The 14,225-nt window shown below is 40.7% G+C and overlaps 1 protein-coding gene across 1 annotated transcript in view; it reads right to left on the bottom strand.

Annotated features, from left to right (window-relative positions):
* SLC4A8 (solute carrier family 4 member 8) overlaps positions 1-14,225 on the bottom strand; it is an 85,975-nt gene that overhangs the window by 18,890 nt on the left and 52,860 nt on the right. Inside the window, exons 8-14 of the mRNA XM_069491565.1 lie at positions 13,178-13,335; positions 12,192-12,279; positions 10,971-11,117; positions 10,069-10,169; positions 3,981-4,155; positions 3,065-3,198; positions 1,734-1,979 (exon numbers count right to left, since the gene is read on the bottom strand). Coding sequence (XP_069347666.1) covers positions 1,734-1,979; positions 3,065-3,198; positions 3,981-4,155; positions 10,069-10,169; positions 10,971-11,117; positions 12,192-12,279; positions 13,178-13,335 — 1,049 coding nt within the window. The remainder of the gene's footprint in view (positions 1-1,733; positions 1,980-3,064; positions 3,199-3,980; positions 4,156-10,068; positions 10,170-10,970; positions 11,118-12,191; positions 12,280-13,177; positions 13,336-14,225) is intronic.

Raw genomic sequence — 14,225 nt, 5'->3', positions numbered from 1 at the left:
TGATTCCAACTATATGACATTCTGGAATATTCAAAACTATGGAAGCAGTAAAAAGATCAATGATTTTTAAGGGTTGGCGGGGGAGGGAGAGATGATGAACAGGAAGAGTACCGTGGATTTTTAGGGTAGTGAAACTATTCTGTATGATACTATAATGGTGGATACATGTCATTAAATATTTGTCAAATTCATAGAATGTACAACACCAAGTGTCAACCCTAATGGAGACTGTGGACTCTGAGTGATAATGATGTGTCAATGTAGTATCATCGATTGTAACAAATATGTAACTCTGGTGTGGGATGTGAATAATGGAGGAGACTGTGCATGTGTTGAAGCAAGGGATATATATCTCTGTACTTTCTAGAAACCCAACTTTGCTATGAGCCTAAAACTGTTCTAAGAAATAAAGTCTATTTTTAAATAATGAATTCCACACATATCAACATAAATTCATGTAAAGAGTTGAGGAGTTCTAGTTTTACATCAGCACCATATGAACCAACAGTGGAATACAAGAAAAATATCATCTTGAGTCTTATTAACAAAAAATTACAGTTTCCAGGTCCAAAGTCTACCCAGTTGAGAGCTGGTCACTTTTGGCTGTCTTCTCCCACTAGACTATAAGCCTCATAAAGGTAGATCCTTTGTCATGTTTACCACTATGCTTCCAGGGCCTAAGACAATGTCTGGCGCATAACAGGGGCTCAACAAATATTTGTTAAATGAATAATTGAATGACAAAAAGAGATTAAAGAATGAACCTTACTTACAGAAATTAGAATTCCAATGCTAACAAGCTAGGCTTGTCACTAGGCTTTGAAGATTATATCCCTTAATCATTGTTACTTTGTGATAATTAAAATTCTAATAATTTTTTTATTAATTCTGATTTCAAAAAGGTTAATGAATGGATAACTAGAATATAAAAAAGTGCGTTTGTGGCAGGCGGGAAGATGCCTCCATGCAGTGTGCTCTCTCTTCTCAGGCAGTTTCAGGCTAAAATTGTTTGCTTTATAACCAGATCCTCCACAGCAGAACTGTACAGCCAGAAGGAGGGGACTTGATGTCCAGAGCTAAAGGAAGAGGATCTTTAGTCATAATTTGGAGAATACTATTCTAGAGAAGAAATGATTTATAGGACCAGACTTTCCTGGATGGATGAAAGCACAGCCAGATTCTGTGTTTCTTTTCCACATAATCCAAACTATATTGAACACATGAAGAAATCATAGTCTCTTGGGTTGAAATCTAGGAAGTAAATAAGTGTCTAGATCTTTATGATATAGTGAGAGAGACCCCTGGATCTGAAAGGAATTATTAATACATCTCTACTTAATGATTCCTAAGAGTTGCCTGTATGTACTTTCAGAGAAAGAGAGTCCACTTTCTCACTTAGTAACATGGTCCAAGGGCTTACAATTTTTGCAAAAAGAAGTTCTTCCCAATAACTAGCTCAAATTCTCCCTGATACATTTACAGCCTATTTTTGTTTCAATGAATAGAATCAAAAGATATGCTCTGGAAAGCATTTCTCAAGTCCCCTCTGTGTCTCACTCTTAGTCTATCTTTGCAATCTCTTTTGATTGTTCTCCTCTGGCATTCCTCCAAGTCTCCTCATCCATCTCTGAGCTCTGTTTCCCAGAGGGCCGAGACACTTTACCAGAAGCTGCAAGCACTGCCTGGCACACTACATCAGCAATTTAAAAAAAGTAAGCAAAAAGCACACTTACTAATAGAGGCTAAGGTGGTCCAGCTGGCTGTGCATGTGGATGGGGTAGGTCTCTGCCAGGTGAATCAGCTTTTCTATTGCTTCATAGATGAAAATAATGCAAATCAAGGAGGCAAATGCTTCTTCAGTGAAGCGGGTTATGTAGCAGACAAGGGAACTGGCATCAGTTGCCACGAGGACAATACACAGGAAGGCGGTCCATAGTCCAATGCAAGCTCGAAGGGAGAGGTATGAAAGAGCATAGTCTCTGAAATAAGACCAAAGTTCATCAAAAGGCATGGATGGATGGCATTAAGAGACAAAGGGTCATAAATACAATTAATTCATCTCATATAACCCATACCAGCATTGGAACCTGGTTTATCTCTAATTCTTTTTTTTTTTTTTTGAGACAGCGTCTCACTCTGTTGCCCGGGCTAGAGTGCCGTGGTGTCAGCCTAGCTCACAGCAACCTCAAACTCCTGGGCTCAAGTGATCCTCCTGCCTCAGCCTCCCGAGTAGCTGGGACTACAGGCATGTGCCACCATGCCCAGCTAATTTTTTCTGTACATATTTTTAGTTGTCCATATAATTTCTTTCTATTTTTAGTAGAGACGGGGTCTCGCTCTTGCTCAGGCTGGTCTTGAACTCCTGACCTCAAACGATCCTCCCGCCTCGGCCTCCCAGAGTGCTAGGATTACAGGCGTGAGCCACCGCGTCCGGCCTATCCCTAATTCTGACTGCATTTCACTCCGAAATAATGCCCTGGCACAGCAGTAGTAAAGATTTCTCTCATGGGATATAGGCAAGGATATGAACAATGGAGAAGGAAGGAATTGTCTCACAACATTTCTGCCACTACTACCCAATATGATTAAGACCTTATTCTTGCAGTAAGAAAAAGGGGCTGACCTTAGTCCCACATGTTCCTAACATAGAATCAAAAAAAAAAAAAAAGATTTCATAGGAAAGGTAGGGAAACTGGAGCACTATTTAGTCCCACTATCACTAGCAACCAGAATATGAAGTGGAGATATCAGGATAAATTAAAAATTGACTTACAATGCAAATGGAGGAGTTTGAATTAGCCAGGAAAAGGGTTTTTTTTTAAAGATAAGTGAAGACTTCAATAATGACTGACAGACATTAATCAAGCTCTTTAAGAATAGGAGATCTGCTATTTTAGGGGTGGTACTACCTGAGGACAGGACAACAGACCAAATAATGTTCTTCTTTCAGGTTTCTTACAATCCAGAATATTGCCAGCTTGTGCTCACATAGGACCCTGGCATTCAACCCTGGCAGCACAATAAGCACATTGAGTTAGAGTTTTCAGAAAAACAAATGTCTTACTTGCAGAATTTGAATAAAATTTTTTCAAACACGAGCACTGGCCCAGTACTTCCCAGGATGGTCAGAGCCTGTCCCGCAAATAAGGAATAAGCAATCCCAGTCATGGAAGCTCCAAACAAGGATTCAATGGCACTCTGAGAGGAGAAAAAAGAAAATTGTCACTGAGGCCATAGCCCATCAGTAAAAAGCAACGTTGGTTTGTGTACATTCTTGACTTAGCTCTCATGTGTGCCTCGACAGTCATTTGCTTGTATCTCATCTTAGCAAGAGTGATGTCTACAAACCACTAATATTTTTTTTTTTTGAGACAGAGTCTCACTCTGTCACCCCAGCTAGAGTGCCAATGGCATCATCATAGCTCACTGCAACCTCCAACTCCTGGGCTCAAGCAATCCTCCTGCCTCAGCCTCCCGAGTAGCTGGGACTAGAGACGTGCGCCACCATACCCAGCCAATCTAATACTCTTCTAAACAGATATTACTTTAATAATCTAAGTGCCCAAATCCACTCACACATGATTCCACAACTAAGTCCTATCCTTCAGTGACTCAATTCAGCACTTGAAAGTATATAGAAAGCATGATGATAACACTCATGCTATGAGCTCTCATACAGAGTCACTAGAAATCTTATTTTCAAATGGTATCAATATAACCATTTTCCATCTTTACAGCAATAGACAATTCAACAGGGCAACAGCTACTGAAACTGATATGTAGCAGAAGAGTCTGTTCTAAAGGGGGAACTGTGTTGCTCTTACCAAGCCAGAAGTCCATGGTAATTCAGGAGAAAGAATCCAATCTCCTCAGTCCTATACTAGGTAATTTCTCCTCACCTCACCCTGCAGTGGACCTGGCTGCCACCACAGTATTTTAAGTCTTGTTTGACACCATTAAAAGTGGTCAAAAATTCTTACTATACGTCCTTCAGTGGCTTCTCCAAGCAATCCCCCAAAGGTGATGACAGGTGACATGCAGGCACAGTACAGGAACAGAAAAGAGGCCAAACACTGCAAGCTGAGTGCATCCCGGTAGTCGCTCCAATACCAGGGGGCCTTCCGCTTGATGTCCAGCACCAAGCCCCCAAATAGCCTGTGGAAACATGGCAGACAGGCCTCTAACACAATCCCTCTACCACAAAAGCATGTGAACAGCACACAGTTGAAAGCATTTCTAATGTGCTCTGTATTGAGGTAATATTTTGGATTCGATTTGACCCCAAGTACAGGAGATCTCTCTGGGGTCAGCAAAAAGTCTCTTTGCAACCAAGGGCATGACTTACAGTAAATTTGAATGATTATCCCAAGCATAAAAAGAATTAATTCGTATATGCATATTACCCATTCAATAAAAAGTTCAAAAAATTAACATGAAAGCAAGTATTAGCTTCAAACTTTAAATTCTGAGCTGTTATTAGGAAATGTGTAAAACCAACTCAAGATATGATGATTGTTAGTTTTATTAAATGTTTTCTAGATAAAAAGCCCCTATCACGTGCACTTTCTTGAACAACTACCCACCTTACTGGTGAGAAATTAGCACAATAATTCATTCATGCAATTGACAAGTAGTAGCAGACATTTGGCGACAGGCACTGTGCCAGGTACTGGAGATGCAGCAGTGGGCAAGACAAACACAGCCCTTGCCCTCCAAGACCAGCAGTCTAGTGCAGGAGACAGGCAGTGTTGTGAGGGTGGTATGGTAGCATAGAATAGGGAGGGGCATTTCAGCAATGACTCGAATGATGGATTGGGAGTTAGTTAGATGAGGCACAGGGCCCAGCATGGGTGACACTTAGAGGCAAGAGTGCATTGCAGGTTCAAGGTGCTGAAAGAGTTAAGACTGGATAATATAGCGTGAAGGGCAAATTCCAATAGATGAGGCTGGAGAATCTGAGTCACAGAGGACCCAATAAATGGCTTTAAGGAATTAAAACTTTATCCTAATTGCATGTCAAATTACTGAAAAACTATTAACAGGAGAGCAACATAATCAAACATGCATTCTGGAAGGATCACTCTTGCGGTGGTGTGATGAATGGAGCATGGATTGGGATGAGGAAAAGTGGATGGATTCAAAGGCTAATGAGTAGGTAGAACCAACAGGACTTGAAGGCAGGACTTCAGGACCCTCTCCACTTCCCAAAGATGAGACAGACCAATAACAAGGTATCCCACACTAAGGAGGAAGAGTACTCCCAGATTTGGCCACTTTCTCTAAAAGTGTAGTCACTGCCCCAGGGTGAAAGCTGTCAGGTGAGTAACAAAAAGAGCCACTCAGCATGTACAGCACAAATCACCTGGCTTCTTCCACAAATCAATGACACAGGAAAAAAGGAAGAGGGACTATTATAAAATGGGAACATAATAATCAAATGCAAAGCTTGATTGACTCCTATGTCAAATAAAAGAACTCTAAAAAGATGTTGCTAAGACAATCATAAAAAGTTTAATACGGACTGAGCATTAGATAATTTAAAGAATGACTTAATTTTGTTATATTTGATAATGGCATGATAATTTTTTAATGTCCTTATCAAACAGAGATACATACTGAGGTATTTACAGTTAAAATGGTATGATGTCTGTGATTTGGTTTAAAATAATCTGGAAAACATAAAAATAAAATTAAGTGGGAAGAAATTGATGAAACAAGCTTGGCAAAATGTCAGTAAGAGTTGATGGGTTGGGTACATGAGGGTTCATGATACTATTCTGTCTTCTTTTTTCATGTGTTTGAAATTTCCTATAATAAAAAGCTAAAACAAACAAACAAGCAACCCTCTCATGGAAGGAGTCTTGACCAGCTTTTTTTTTTTTTTTTTTAGACAGAGTCTCGCTCTGTTGCCCGGGCTAGAGTGTAGTGGAGTCATCACAGCTCACTGCAACCTCCAATTCCTGGGCTCAAGCAATCCTTCTGCCTCAGCCTCCCAAGTAGCTGGGACTACAGGCATGTGCCACCATACCCAGCTAATTTTTCCTATATATTTTTAGTTGTCCAGCTACTTTCTTTCTATTTTTAGTAGAGATGGGGTCTCGCTCTTGCTCAGGCTGGTCTCAAACTCCTGAGCTCAAAGGATCCATCCACCTCGGCCTCTCAAAGTGCTAGGATTACAGGCGTGAGCCACCGTGCCCAGCCTTGACCAACTCTTATTTTCCTTCTGTCACCTAGGATCCTGGAGGAGTATGAGGTGACCTGGGAACTGTATGCTGGCCCAGACAGCTCTTTCTCCACTTGAATGCTATCTTTCATCTAGCTAATCCAATGGGCATGCAAGTGGACACAGGGCAGATACTATGTTACCTTACCCACTTGCTCTTTTCCTCTGGTTTTAGTGGGTGTAGTTCATCCTTCCTCAACTTATAACATCACAGTCTGGACCTGGGTTTAGGGGAGAGAGACAAGGCCAACCTTGTGACCTGCCCTCCTAGTTTTAGCCTATCTGGCAAACCTAGCTTAGGTAAAAGCGTTATCTACAGGGTCAAGAGTTTCACCTCAGGGTTTGGGACCAAGGCTCCAGTTAGTAGTAAAGCATCACTTTGTCTTGCTTTCTTCTCTGGGTAAATAGCCCATCAAGGACCTTATAGGCAGCAGTGATTAGTCTGGGGCAAGATTTAAGGGTTTTGGGTCCTTAGCTAACATAGCATCTTTAATCATGTGAATATCACCTTCTATCATCAATAACCTTCCTTTGAAGGGCATTATTCTAGGAGAAGAATCTCCTTCTATAATACCAAGTCCCATCCCACTGAGGCCACTTGAGATGCTGCCATGATTGGTCAGGCCCTGGACACAAGAGACATCTTCAGAGAGGAGTGTCTGTGAGCAACAGACAAAAGATTTATGTGAATGGATTTATAAGAAGCCATAGAAAGGGAAGACATCTGTCTGTCTAGCAGTGATTAACAGGCAGGGAAAGATCTGAGATTCATATCAATGGTATAACTGTAAATTAATAAAATAATTTCTGAATACTGGTTATGAAGTCAGCTTCATACCTCATTCATGCATAAAATCAGACCATAATTGCACATCTACAACAGGTATTAATCAGGCATAGATACTTCTTACCATATTTGAGACTTCCTTTCCCTTTCAATACTGCCCTTGATGTTAAGTTTTGGGGGGCAGGAGGCACACAGGGATATGAATTTAAGCTTGATGCAAGAAAGGACTTACCCGTGCAGAGGGTCACTAGGATCTGGAGCACTGACTTAGGGAGCCCCTCCCTGGAGGGCTTTAGGGACAGGCCAGCCATCCATTTGTCTGGTGTGCTTTGGAAGAAACCTGTTTGAAGTGTGGGGGGGATCATCGAGATAGCAGCTCCTGATTCTTTTTTTCATTCGCCCTTCCCAAAAATGGTATCCCCAATAAGGGACAAAAATCTACCCTGGAAAACCCCTTTCCAGAGTTTCCTCTCCTTGCTATGGATCTTCTGGCCTAGGAACACTCTAGTCATGCTTTCTTCTTTGTCATGTACGGCATCCCTGCCTGAGTCAACATTAGGGAGGTTCAAGACACTGTCTTAGCCTTGGCTTGAAGGGTCATATCACACAGAATTCAGACTGCCTTTCAACTTTGTCTCCTTCTTACCTTTTTAGGGTCTACTCCAGCCCACCTTCAAATACCTCTCCACCCAACAAGGATAACATCCGCTAAGTCTCCATGTTTTGCCCCCAGGTTGTGCAACATGACCTGCATAAAGCAGGTTTTGCATCTCAAAGAAACACAATTAATTTGTTTGAAGAATTATAAAACCCGGGCTAATGTGTTTTTAGTTTGTACAGTCCAGGAAGGTACAGAAACTTCTAGGATGTCCATTTTCAGGGAAGGCTCACATTTATCTCCCACATAATTTGAGACTGGGAAAGGTGCCAGAGCTGGCCTGGAACTGTGATCCCTCATGCGGGCATTATGTCACCTGGCTTAAGAGACTAAAATGGTGTGAAGGTAATGTGTCTTGAGGTCCTTTACTAAGGTCTCTGAGGAAAACATCAGGAGTTCAGAAAGAAGAAATATCTCCCATACCAAGTAGAACTAACTTCTGAGCCCAGAGCTTCCTTTCAGCTTTGTCAGTTCCAGAAGTTCCTGATACAACATTATGGGAGAACTCCTACAAACTCCATATGAATTTGTGAGTTAAGATACTTGGAATTTGTGATTAAGCACACAATTATCCTGGCAACATGGGATTTTCTTTGGGGATATCAGGCACCATTTCTGAGATCTTATAATAGTTGAGATCCAACCTAATGGTCTCCCAAACCCCCATGTACAATTGATTATACGTGATCCTCTCAAAAAGCCTGCCACTCTAGTTTATTCTATTTTCTTTGGCACCAAAAGAAACTCAAAATCTCACCTGTGCACAGATATTTGTTTGGGGGAAACTCTGTTGCCTATAATTCCACTACTTTCAAACTCTAATTCCTAAGATGTGGAAACTCTTTATATCTAAAATATAAATCACAATTCTGAACTGTTATCAAATCCATACTCAAGACCTTTCCTTAAAAAAAATCACCTCTCCTTGAATAATTGCAGTCCTGGAACACATTCTAAGATGCTTTCCTCAAACTGCCTCTCAATACCAGGCCTCGCCACCCAATTCAGACTTCTCCCAACTTTAAAGAAAATATTTAACTCACTTTTAAAGGCTGCTCCCTCTTTTCAGTGACCCCTTCAAATCAAAGGGCCCCTCCTTTCCACCAATGCTCTCTCCCAGAGGATAGCTATTTCCCCTCACCCTCAAATAAATTCCTCCAACCAGAAAACATACTCCTCAAACCAGGGCACTGTTAGTTAAGTGCCTGCCATTCTATGCTGTTTCTCTGTCTCGTCTTTTCACTTTTCCCTGAATTTCCAAGAGTAGAAAAATAAATTGCTCTCCATAATTCCAAAACAACCCTGACTTTCCATTGCATAGAGTACTGAGAATAGAAGAGTAAGGAAAGCAACTTCAAGCAAGGGGGAAGAAAAGTAGGTGAAGGCAAGGGAGTAAAGGATGTAAAAGTTTCTTTCTATGATCTGAGTCCTGCCCTGAGAATCTACACTCAGCAGATCCTTTTAGACACAACACAACTTACAGAGCCAGATCCATAGTTTCAACCTTCTCCATGATCTGGGGGTACATGATCTTGGATGTCACACCAACCCAAAATATCATCCTCTTTTATCACTTTCCTACTGGGGAAAGGTAGGTAGGAAATAAAAGCTCCTAGTCTGGGGACCTACTTCCCTCACCTACCATAAAGGATCTCCTCCTTGGACATCTGTCTTTAAAATTTTGGTCTAGAAGAGTAGATTGTCTATTCTGAGGTACACACACCTAAAATAAGACCTATATTCCTGCCCTAAGGGAGCTTCTGAACCTAAAATGATCACTCAACATTTATCCATAGCCAGTCCATTCTACACTACAGAACAGGCATCATTCTAAAAGTATTCATTCATTCATCAGATATCGAGTGCCTATTCTGTGCAGGGCACTGTGCTAGGAAGCTAGTGGAGTCCCTCTCCTTTTAGAGCAAACAGTCTAGCAGGAAAGACAAGAAATCAAGCAATAATAATAAAGTATGATAAGGGCTATAATGTACGGGGTGGTTAGAGCTTGATGCTGTGATATTCCATATTGGGAACACCTAACCTCATCTCTAGAGAGTCCTGGAAGACTTTCTAAAGGAAGTGTGCCAAAGCTGAGACAAGGATAAGTAGGAGTTAGCCAGGAGATAAGGAAGGAGAAGAGTGTTCAAATCAGAGGGAACAATGTGTAGGAAGGACTAGAGGTGAGACAGAACATGGTAGGTGGTTGGATAAACTTGAATGAATGAATACAATATTTGATATGTTCATAATACTTCTAGTCAGTGCTTCCACTTGAAAAGTCATTCCCAGCCAATAAATTCCCACTACAGAGAAGGCAGCTGAATGAAACAAGACACCTCATTTCTTTACACAACTTCTGGCCAATAAGCAGCATCAGCTGTGAAGTGTCCCAGAACTTACCGCCCAGTACGCTGAAGTTCTGGCCCGCTATGACCCCCATGTGATTCCGGTTCTATGTGGCAAACGTTTCCATTTGGAACTCCAGGCATTTTCCTTTTCTCCTTTTAACAGAAGACCACAAAATTAGTAAAGCCAGCACCTCTCTGTCCTTTCTGCCTTTGTAGGGAGTGGCAATGGGATAATCCAAAAGCAACCAAAAATGCCCAGATGTTTGTAGCTTTTGAATGTATTTCCTGAAAAAAATATATAATTTCTCTTCCTCTCCAATAGTACCTGACTCCTAACCATGCTTTGCCCAGAAACAGAAAAATGGGGGATTTGGCATCAGTCATGACCTAAAGTTCCAGTTTCAAATCTGCCTCCGTATAATCTTACTTTACCTTAAAACCTTGCCTTAGAAGATAGTTTTATTCCTCATTTGTAAAACTAGGGATAACAATACCTTTTGGGAGATTTTGCAGGGAAGGTTGAAGTCACATATATGAGGCACCTGGCTGGCGTCTAGTGCACAGTAGGAGTTCCTTTCCCATCCTTAATGTGTCAGAAAAATACACAGAGCTCTATTTGCTGCTCCCCATATATAACTTGTTCTTTTCATCTGATGACTTTGTACACAATATACTCCCAAGAAATGTTCTCCCTTTTCCTGTCTGCCATTCCACATCAATCCTTCAAAATTTGGCTTAAAATTCATCCCCAGGTAATTCTGACTAACCCCATCACACCTGAGCCAATCTATGTTACAGCAGATCTATTTTTTATTACTGTTCCAACATTCTAGGTGCCCTGAAACAGGGCTACATCTCAATTTATTTAGCATATATCCATATGGTCTTTGCTTTGTCCATAGTGAGCATTCAGTAAGTGACACTAGTCACCATTGGCTAATGTCCATACATTACCTGGGAAGGGACATTTTTGGGTGGCTCAATTCTAATGGAGGGGTCCCACTCCCCTGGAGGGAGCACCGTCACCTGGTCTAGGAACTCATCAATCCCTGCCAGGAGATCGTCTCGCTCTTTTGCCTTATATGCCACATCGTGAAAAATCTACAGAGAAGAGAAAAATCCTCAGGAAAGTTGAAAGTAACTTAAAACAATCACCAATGGATATGGTGAATAATGGATACAACCTCTTGATTTTTATCTCTGTAATGAGGATCTGAGATGCAGAAAACTTTAGCACTTAGAGAAGTACAAGGATAAAAGGATTTTTTTAAAAAATGATTTTTTGCATTTTATCTCTATAATGAGAATCTGAGATGCAGAAAACTTTAGCACTTAGAGAAGTACAAGGATAAAAGGATTAAAAAAGTGAACCTGGAGATGAGATAGGTCAAAAAGAATTAAATACATGTCTGCTAGTATAAGAAGAGATAAGATATGACATTAAAGTCATACAACTATAATATCTCCACAAAGAATGAAAGAAGAAAAGGGAAGATGTATGGGAAATTCTCTTGATCATAATACTTGGAAACACTGGATAGAATTACTAATGAAGGTCATCCATGAAATAAGCCTCCCAATCAAAGAGAGCTGATGAAACACAGCCCACACAGTCCTCTGCCTCTAAGACACATGCCTTGAAAACCCTGCTCGGTAGCTTACATGAGCAGCGCAGTGCTCACCAGGGTGTGCATTGTGGACTCAACACAATGCCAACATCTGGTTGCTTTGGTACAGACAAGTCAGGACATTCACATTACACTGCCTGAGATCATACCTGTGACTTTATACAAACTGGTCTCATTACATGGAAAAGGAGTGAGGTTTCTTTATGTAAATAGCTTGGACATATTTAATTAACCATCTTCTCTTGAAAGTTAAGGCAACTTTAATGTATTTCTCTCTATACCCTACTTGGCAATAATAATTTTCCAAAAACAAAGGTTTCTCTGCATCCTTGATTACTCAGAAAAGGAGAAATAACATAGGAAGAAAAATCCCCCAGAGGGCTTTGTCCTCCTACAGTAGGCTCTGAGAGAGGTGCCCCAAACTGCTTCCTAGCAGACATTGCAATTATAATTATTTTATCCCTAACAACTAGCACAGTCCCTGGCACAGAGTAAATACTCAATAAATGTTTATGAGGTGAATAAATGAAGCAGAAGTGGCACATACTTCATCTGTCATGATGGTGGCCATGGATCTGCCAATTTCATGGTACTGCTGACCTTTCCCTACTGGACCCAATAAGATAAACAAAAACCTGGCAAAACACACAGAGGAGGAAATTATGTAAGTAAATATAAAGAAGTGGCATCTTACTCCTCTCTAAAGAACATAACATTTCTCTCTCCTATCAAACAGAAATCATCACTATACCTTCAAAAAAAAGCAAACATACTAACAATGGAGCACTTCAAGTCACCTTGACCAAATGGCTCTACTACGGGCATTGGAAGCTATTTGTGTGATATCATTTAATAATGTGGTTATATTTCTTAGGGTTTCTATAGACACAATTCCTAGTTATAGAAAGGACGGTTTATCAAAACATGGCATTGTAGTGCAAATTAAAGGTTATGTGAATCCCTTGCATTGTTCTAATAAGAAAATTATGGGGAGAGGAGCAGGATAAAGAAGTTGAAATGATCAAGCCCTGTAGAGAATCTAAATTGTGTTCTGGGCATCTGAATACTGTCTGTAATCAGGGGCTTTGAATCACCGGCAGCATCACCTTCAGAGCATATGAATAGCCTTTTGAACAAATGTGGGCACATTTGCAAGCCACATAAACCCTGCTAGAATTGTGTAAAGAGACAGAAATTCCTTTGCTCAGAAACATTTCCCTGGGATACAGCTCTATAGAACTGGGAGAGCATGACTTATGTTTCCTATTATGACAAGTGATTGGCCCTTGCTATGCCCTTTGAATGTTCATTAATTCTCTATTTCCAAGACTGTAAATACTGTGCAGTCTTAGAATTCCTCTCTGCATGGTGGTTAATCAAATATACTTTGATTTTCTAAGATTACTGCTGAATTTTAAACACTATTCTTAAAATTAACTAATCCTAAATTTTGGCATTAGCTGGTTTCTTCTACCAGTGCTACACAGATTTGCACTTTAGACAGAATGCATGGAGTTTTATCTCTGCCTTTACCTTGTTGGGATTGGCACTTCTGTCAGGCCTGAGAGAAGGACAGCTGGAGACAGTCTCACAAAGGCAACAATGGGGCGGTCCAAAGTATCCACCTCTCCAACCAGGACATTTGAGGCTTCTGCCCCAGTGGGAATTTTTTTCATGAAATGAAGGTCCACCTGAAAGTCCAAAAGAACTCTCTGACAATTTGGGAGCCATCACCTTAAACATCAATCCTCCTCCTACTACCATATACTCATATGTCATTTTATGGCTAATAAAAATTTTCTCATACTATTTTATTTGATCCTTACAAACACTCCACAAGGTGGGCAAGACAGATCATATTAGTTCCACCTTTTTTAAAAAAAATGAAGTATCTGAGACCTAGAGAAGTGAAGTTGACTTGCCCGGGAGCACAGAGCTTTTAAGATACAGAATCAGAATTTTAATCCAGGTATTCTGATTTTAATCCCATTCTATCATGCTGCCTCAAAAGGGAATATTTTTAAAACTCTGGGCCACATTCTTTCCCTTTTTAAACACTTGAACACTTTGTCAGAGATATCAGGTTTTCTAAATAAAATGGGAGGCTTGTAAGCAGAGAAAGTGACATGACGCTATCTGTTTTAGAAAGAGCAAGGAGAGGCTGGAGGCAGAGAGACCAAGGCTTGGACCAGACTGCAGTAAGGCACTGCTACTGCAGAAGGCCTCAGATACCAAAGTCACAGTCCTCAAAAAGAGTTTCAACCAAGAGGTAGTTTTAAAAGACAGTAACAAAAATATTATTTTGGCAAAACCCTTCAAGACAAGAAGGAAATGCTGGAGAGTAGGTACCCAAAAAACAACCAAAAAATCAGGGTGTCTGTGTTAGGGAAGATTCTCAGTAGCTAGTTTTCAGCATATTGAATCTGGAGGAACAAACTGCTGAGTCAGCCTCATCCAAGCTGGGGTAAAAAGGGAGTAGACATGTGCAAATGGGCCTCCTTTTATGCAGAAAGGGCTCCGGTCTTGGAGTAAGAGTCTTGAAACACCAAAGCTCACCCAGACTCAACAATTGGACTCTGGG

This window comes from Eulemur rufifrons, chromosome 16, assembly GCF_041146395.1.
Source record: "Eulemur rufifrons isolate Redbay chromosome 16, OSU_ERuf_1, whole genome shotgun sequence".
NCBI classification, from domain to species: domain Eukaryota; kingdom Metazoa; phylum Chordata; class Mammalia; order Primates; family Lemuridae; genus Eulemur; species Eulemur rufifrons.
Note: the sequence above shows the minus strand (reverse complement) of the source record. Positions and strands in the feature narration are given on the sequence as shown.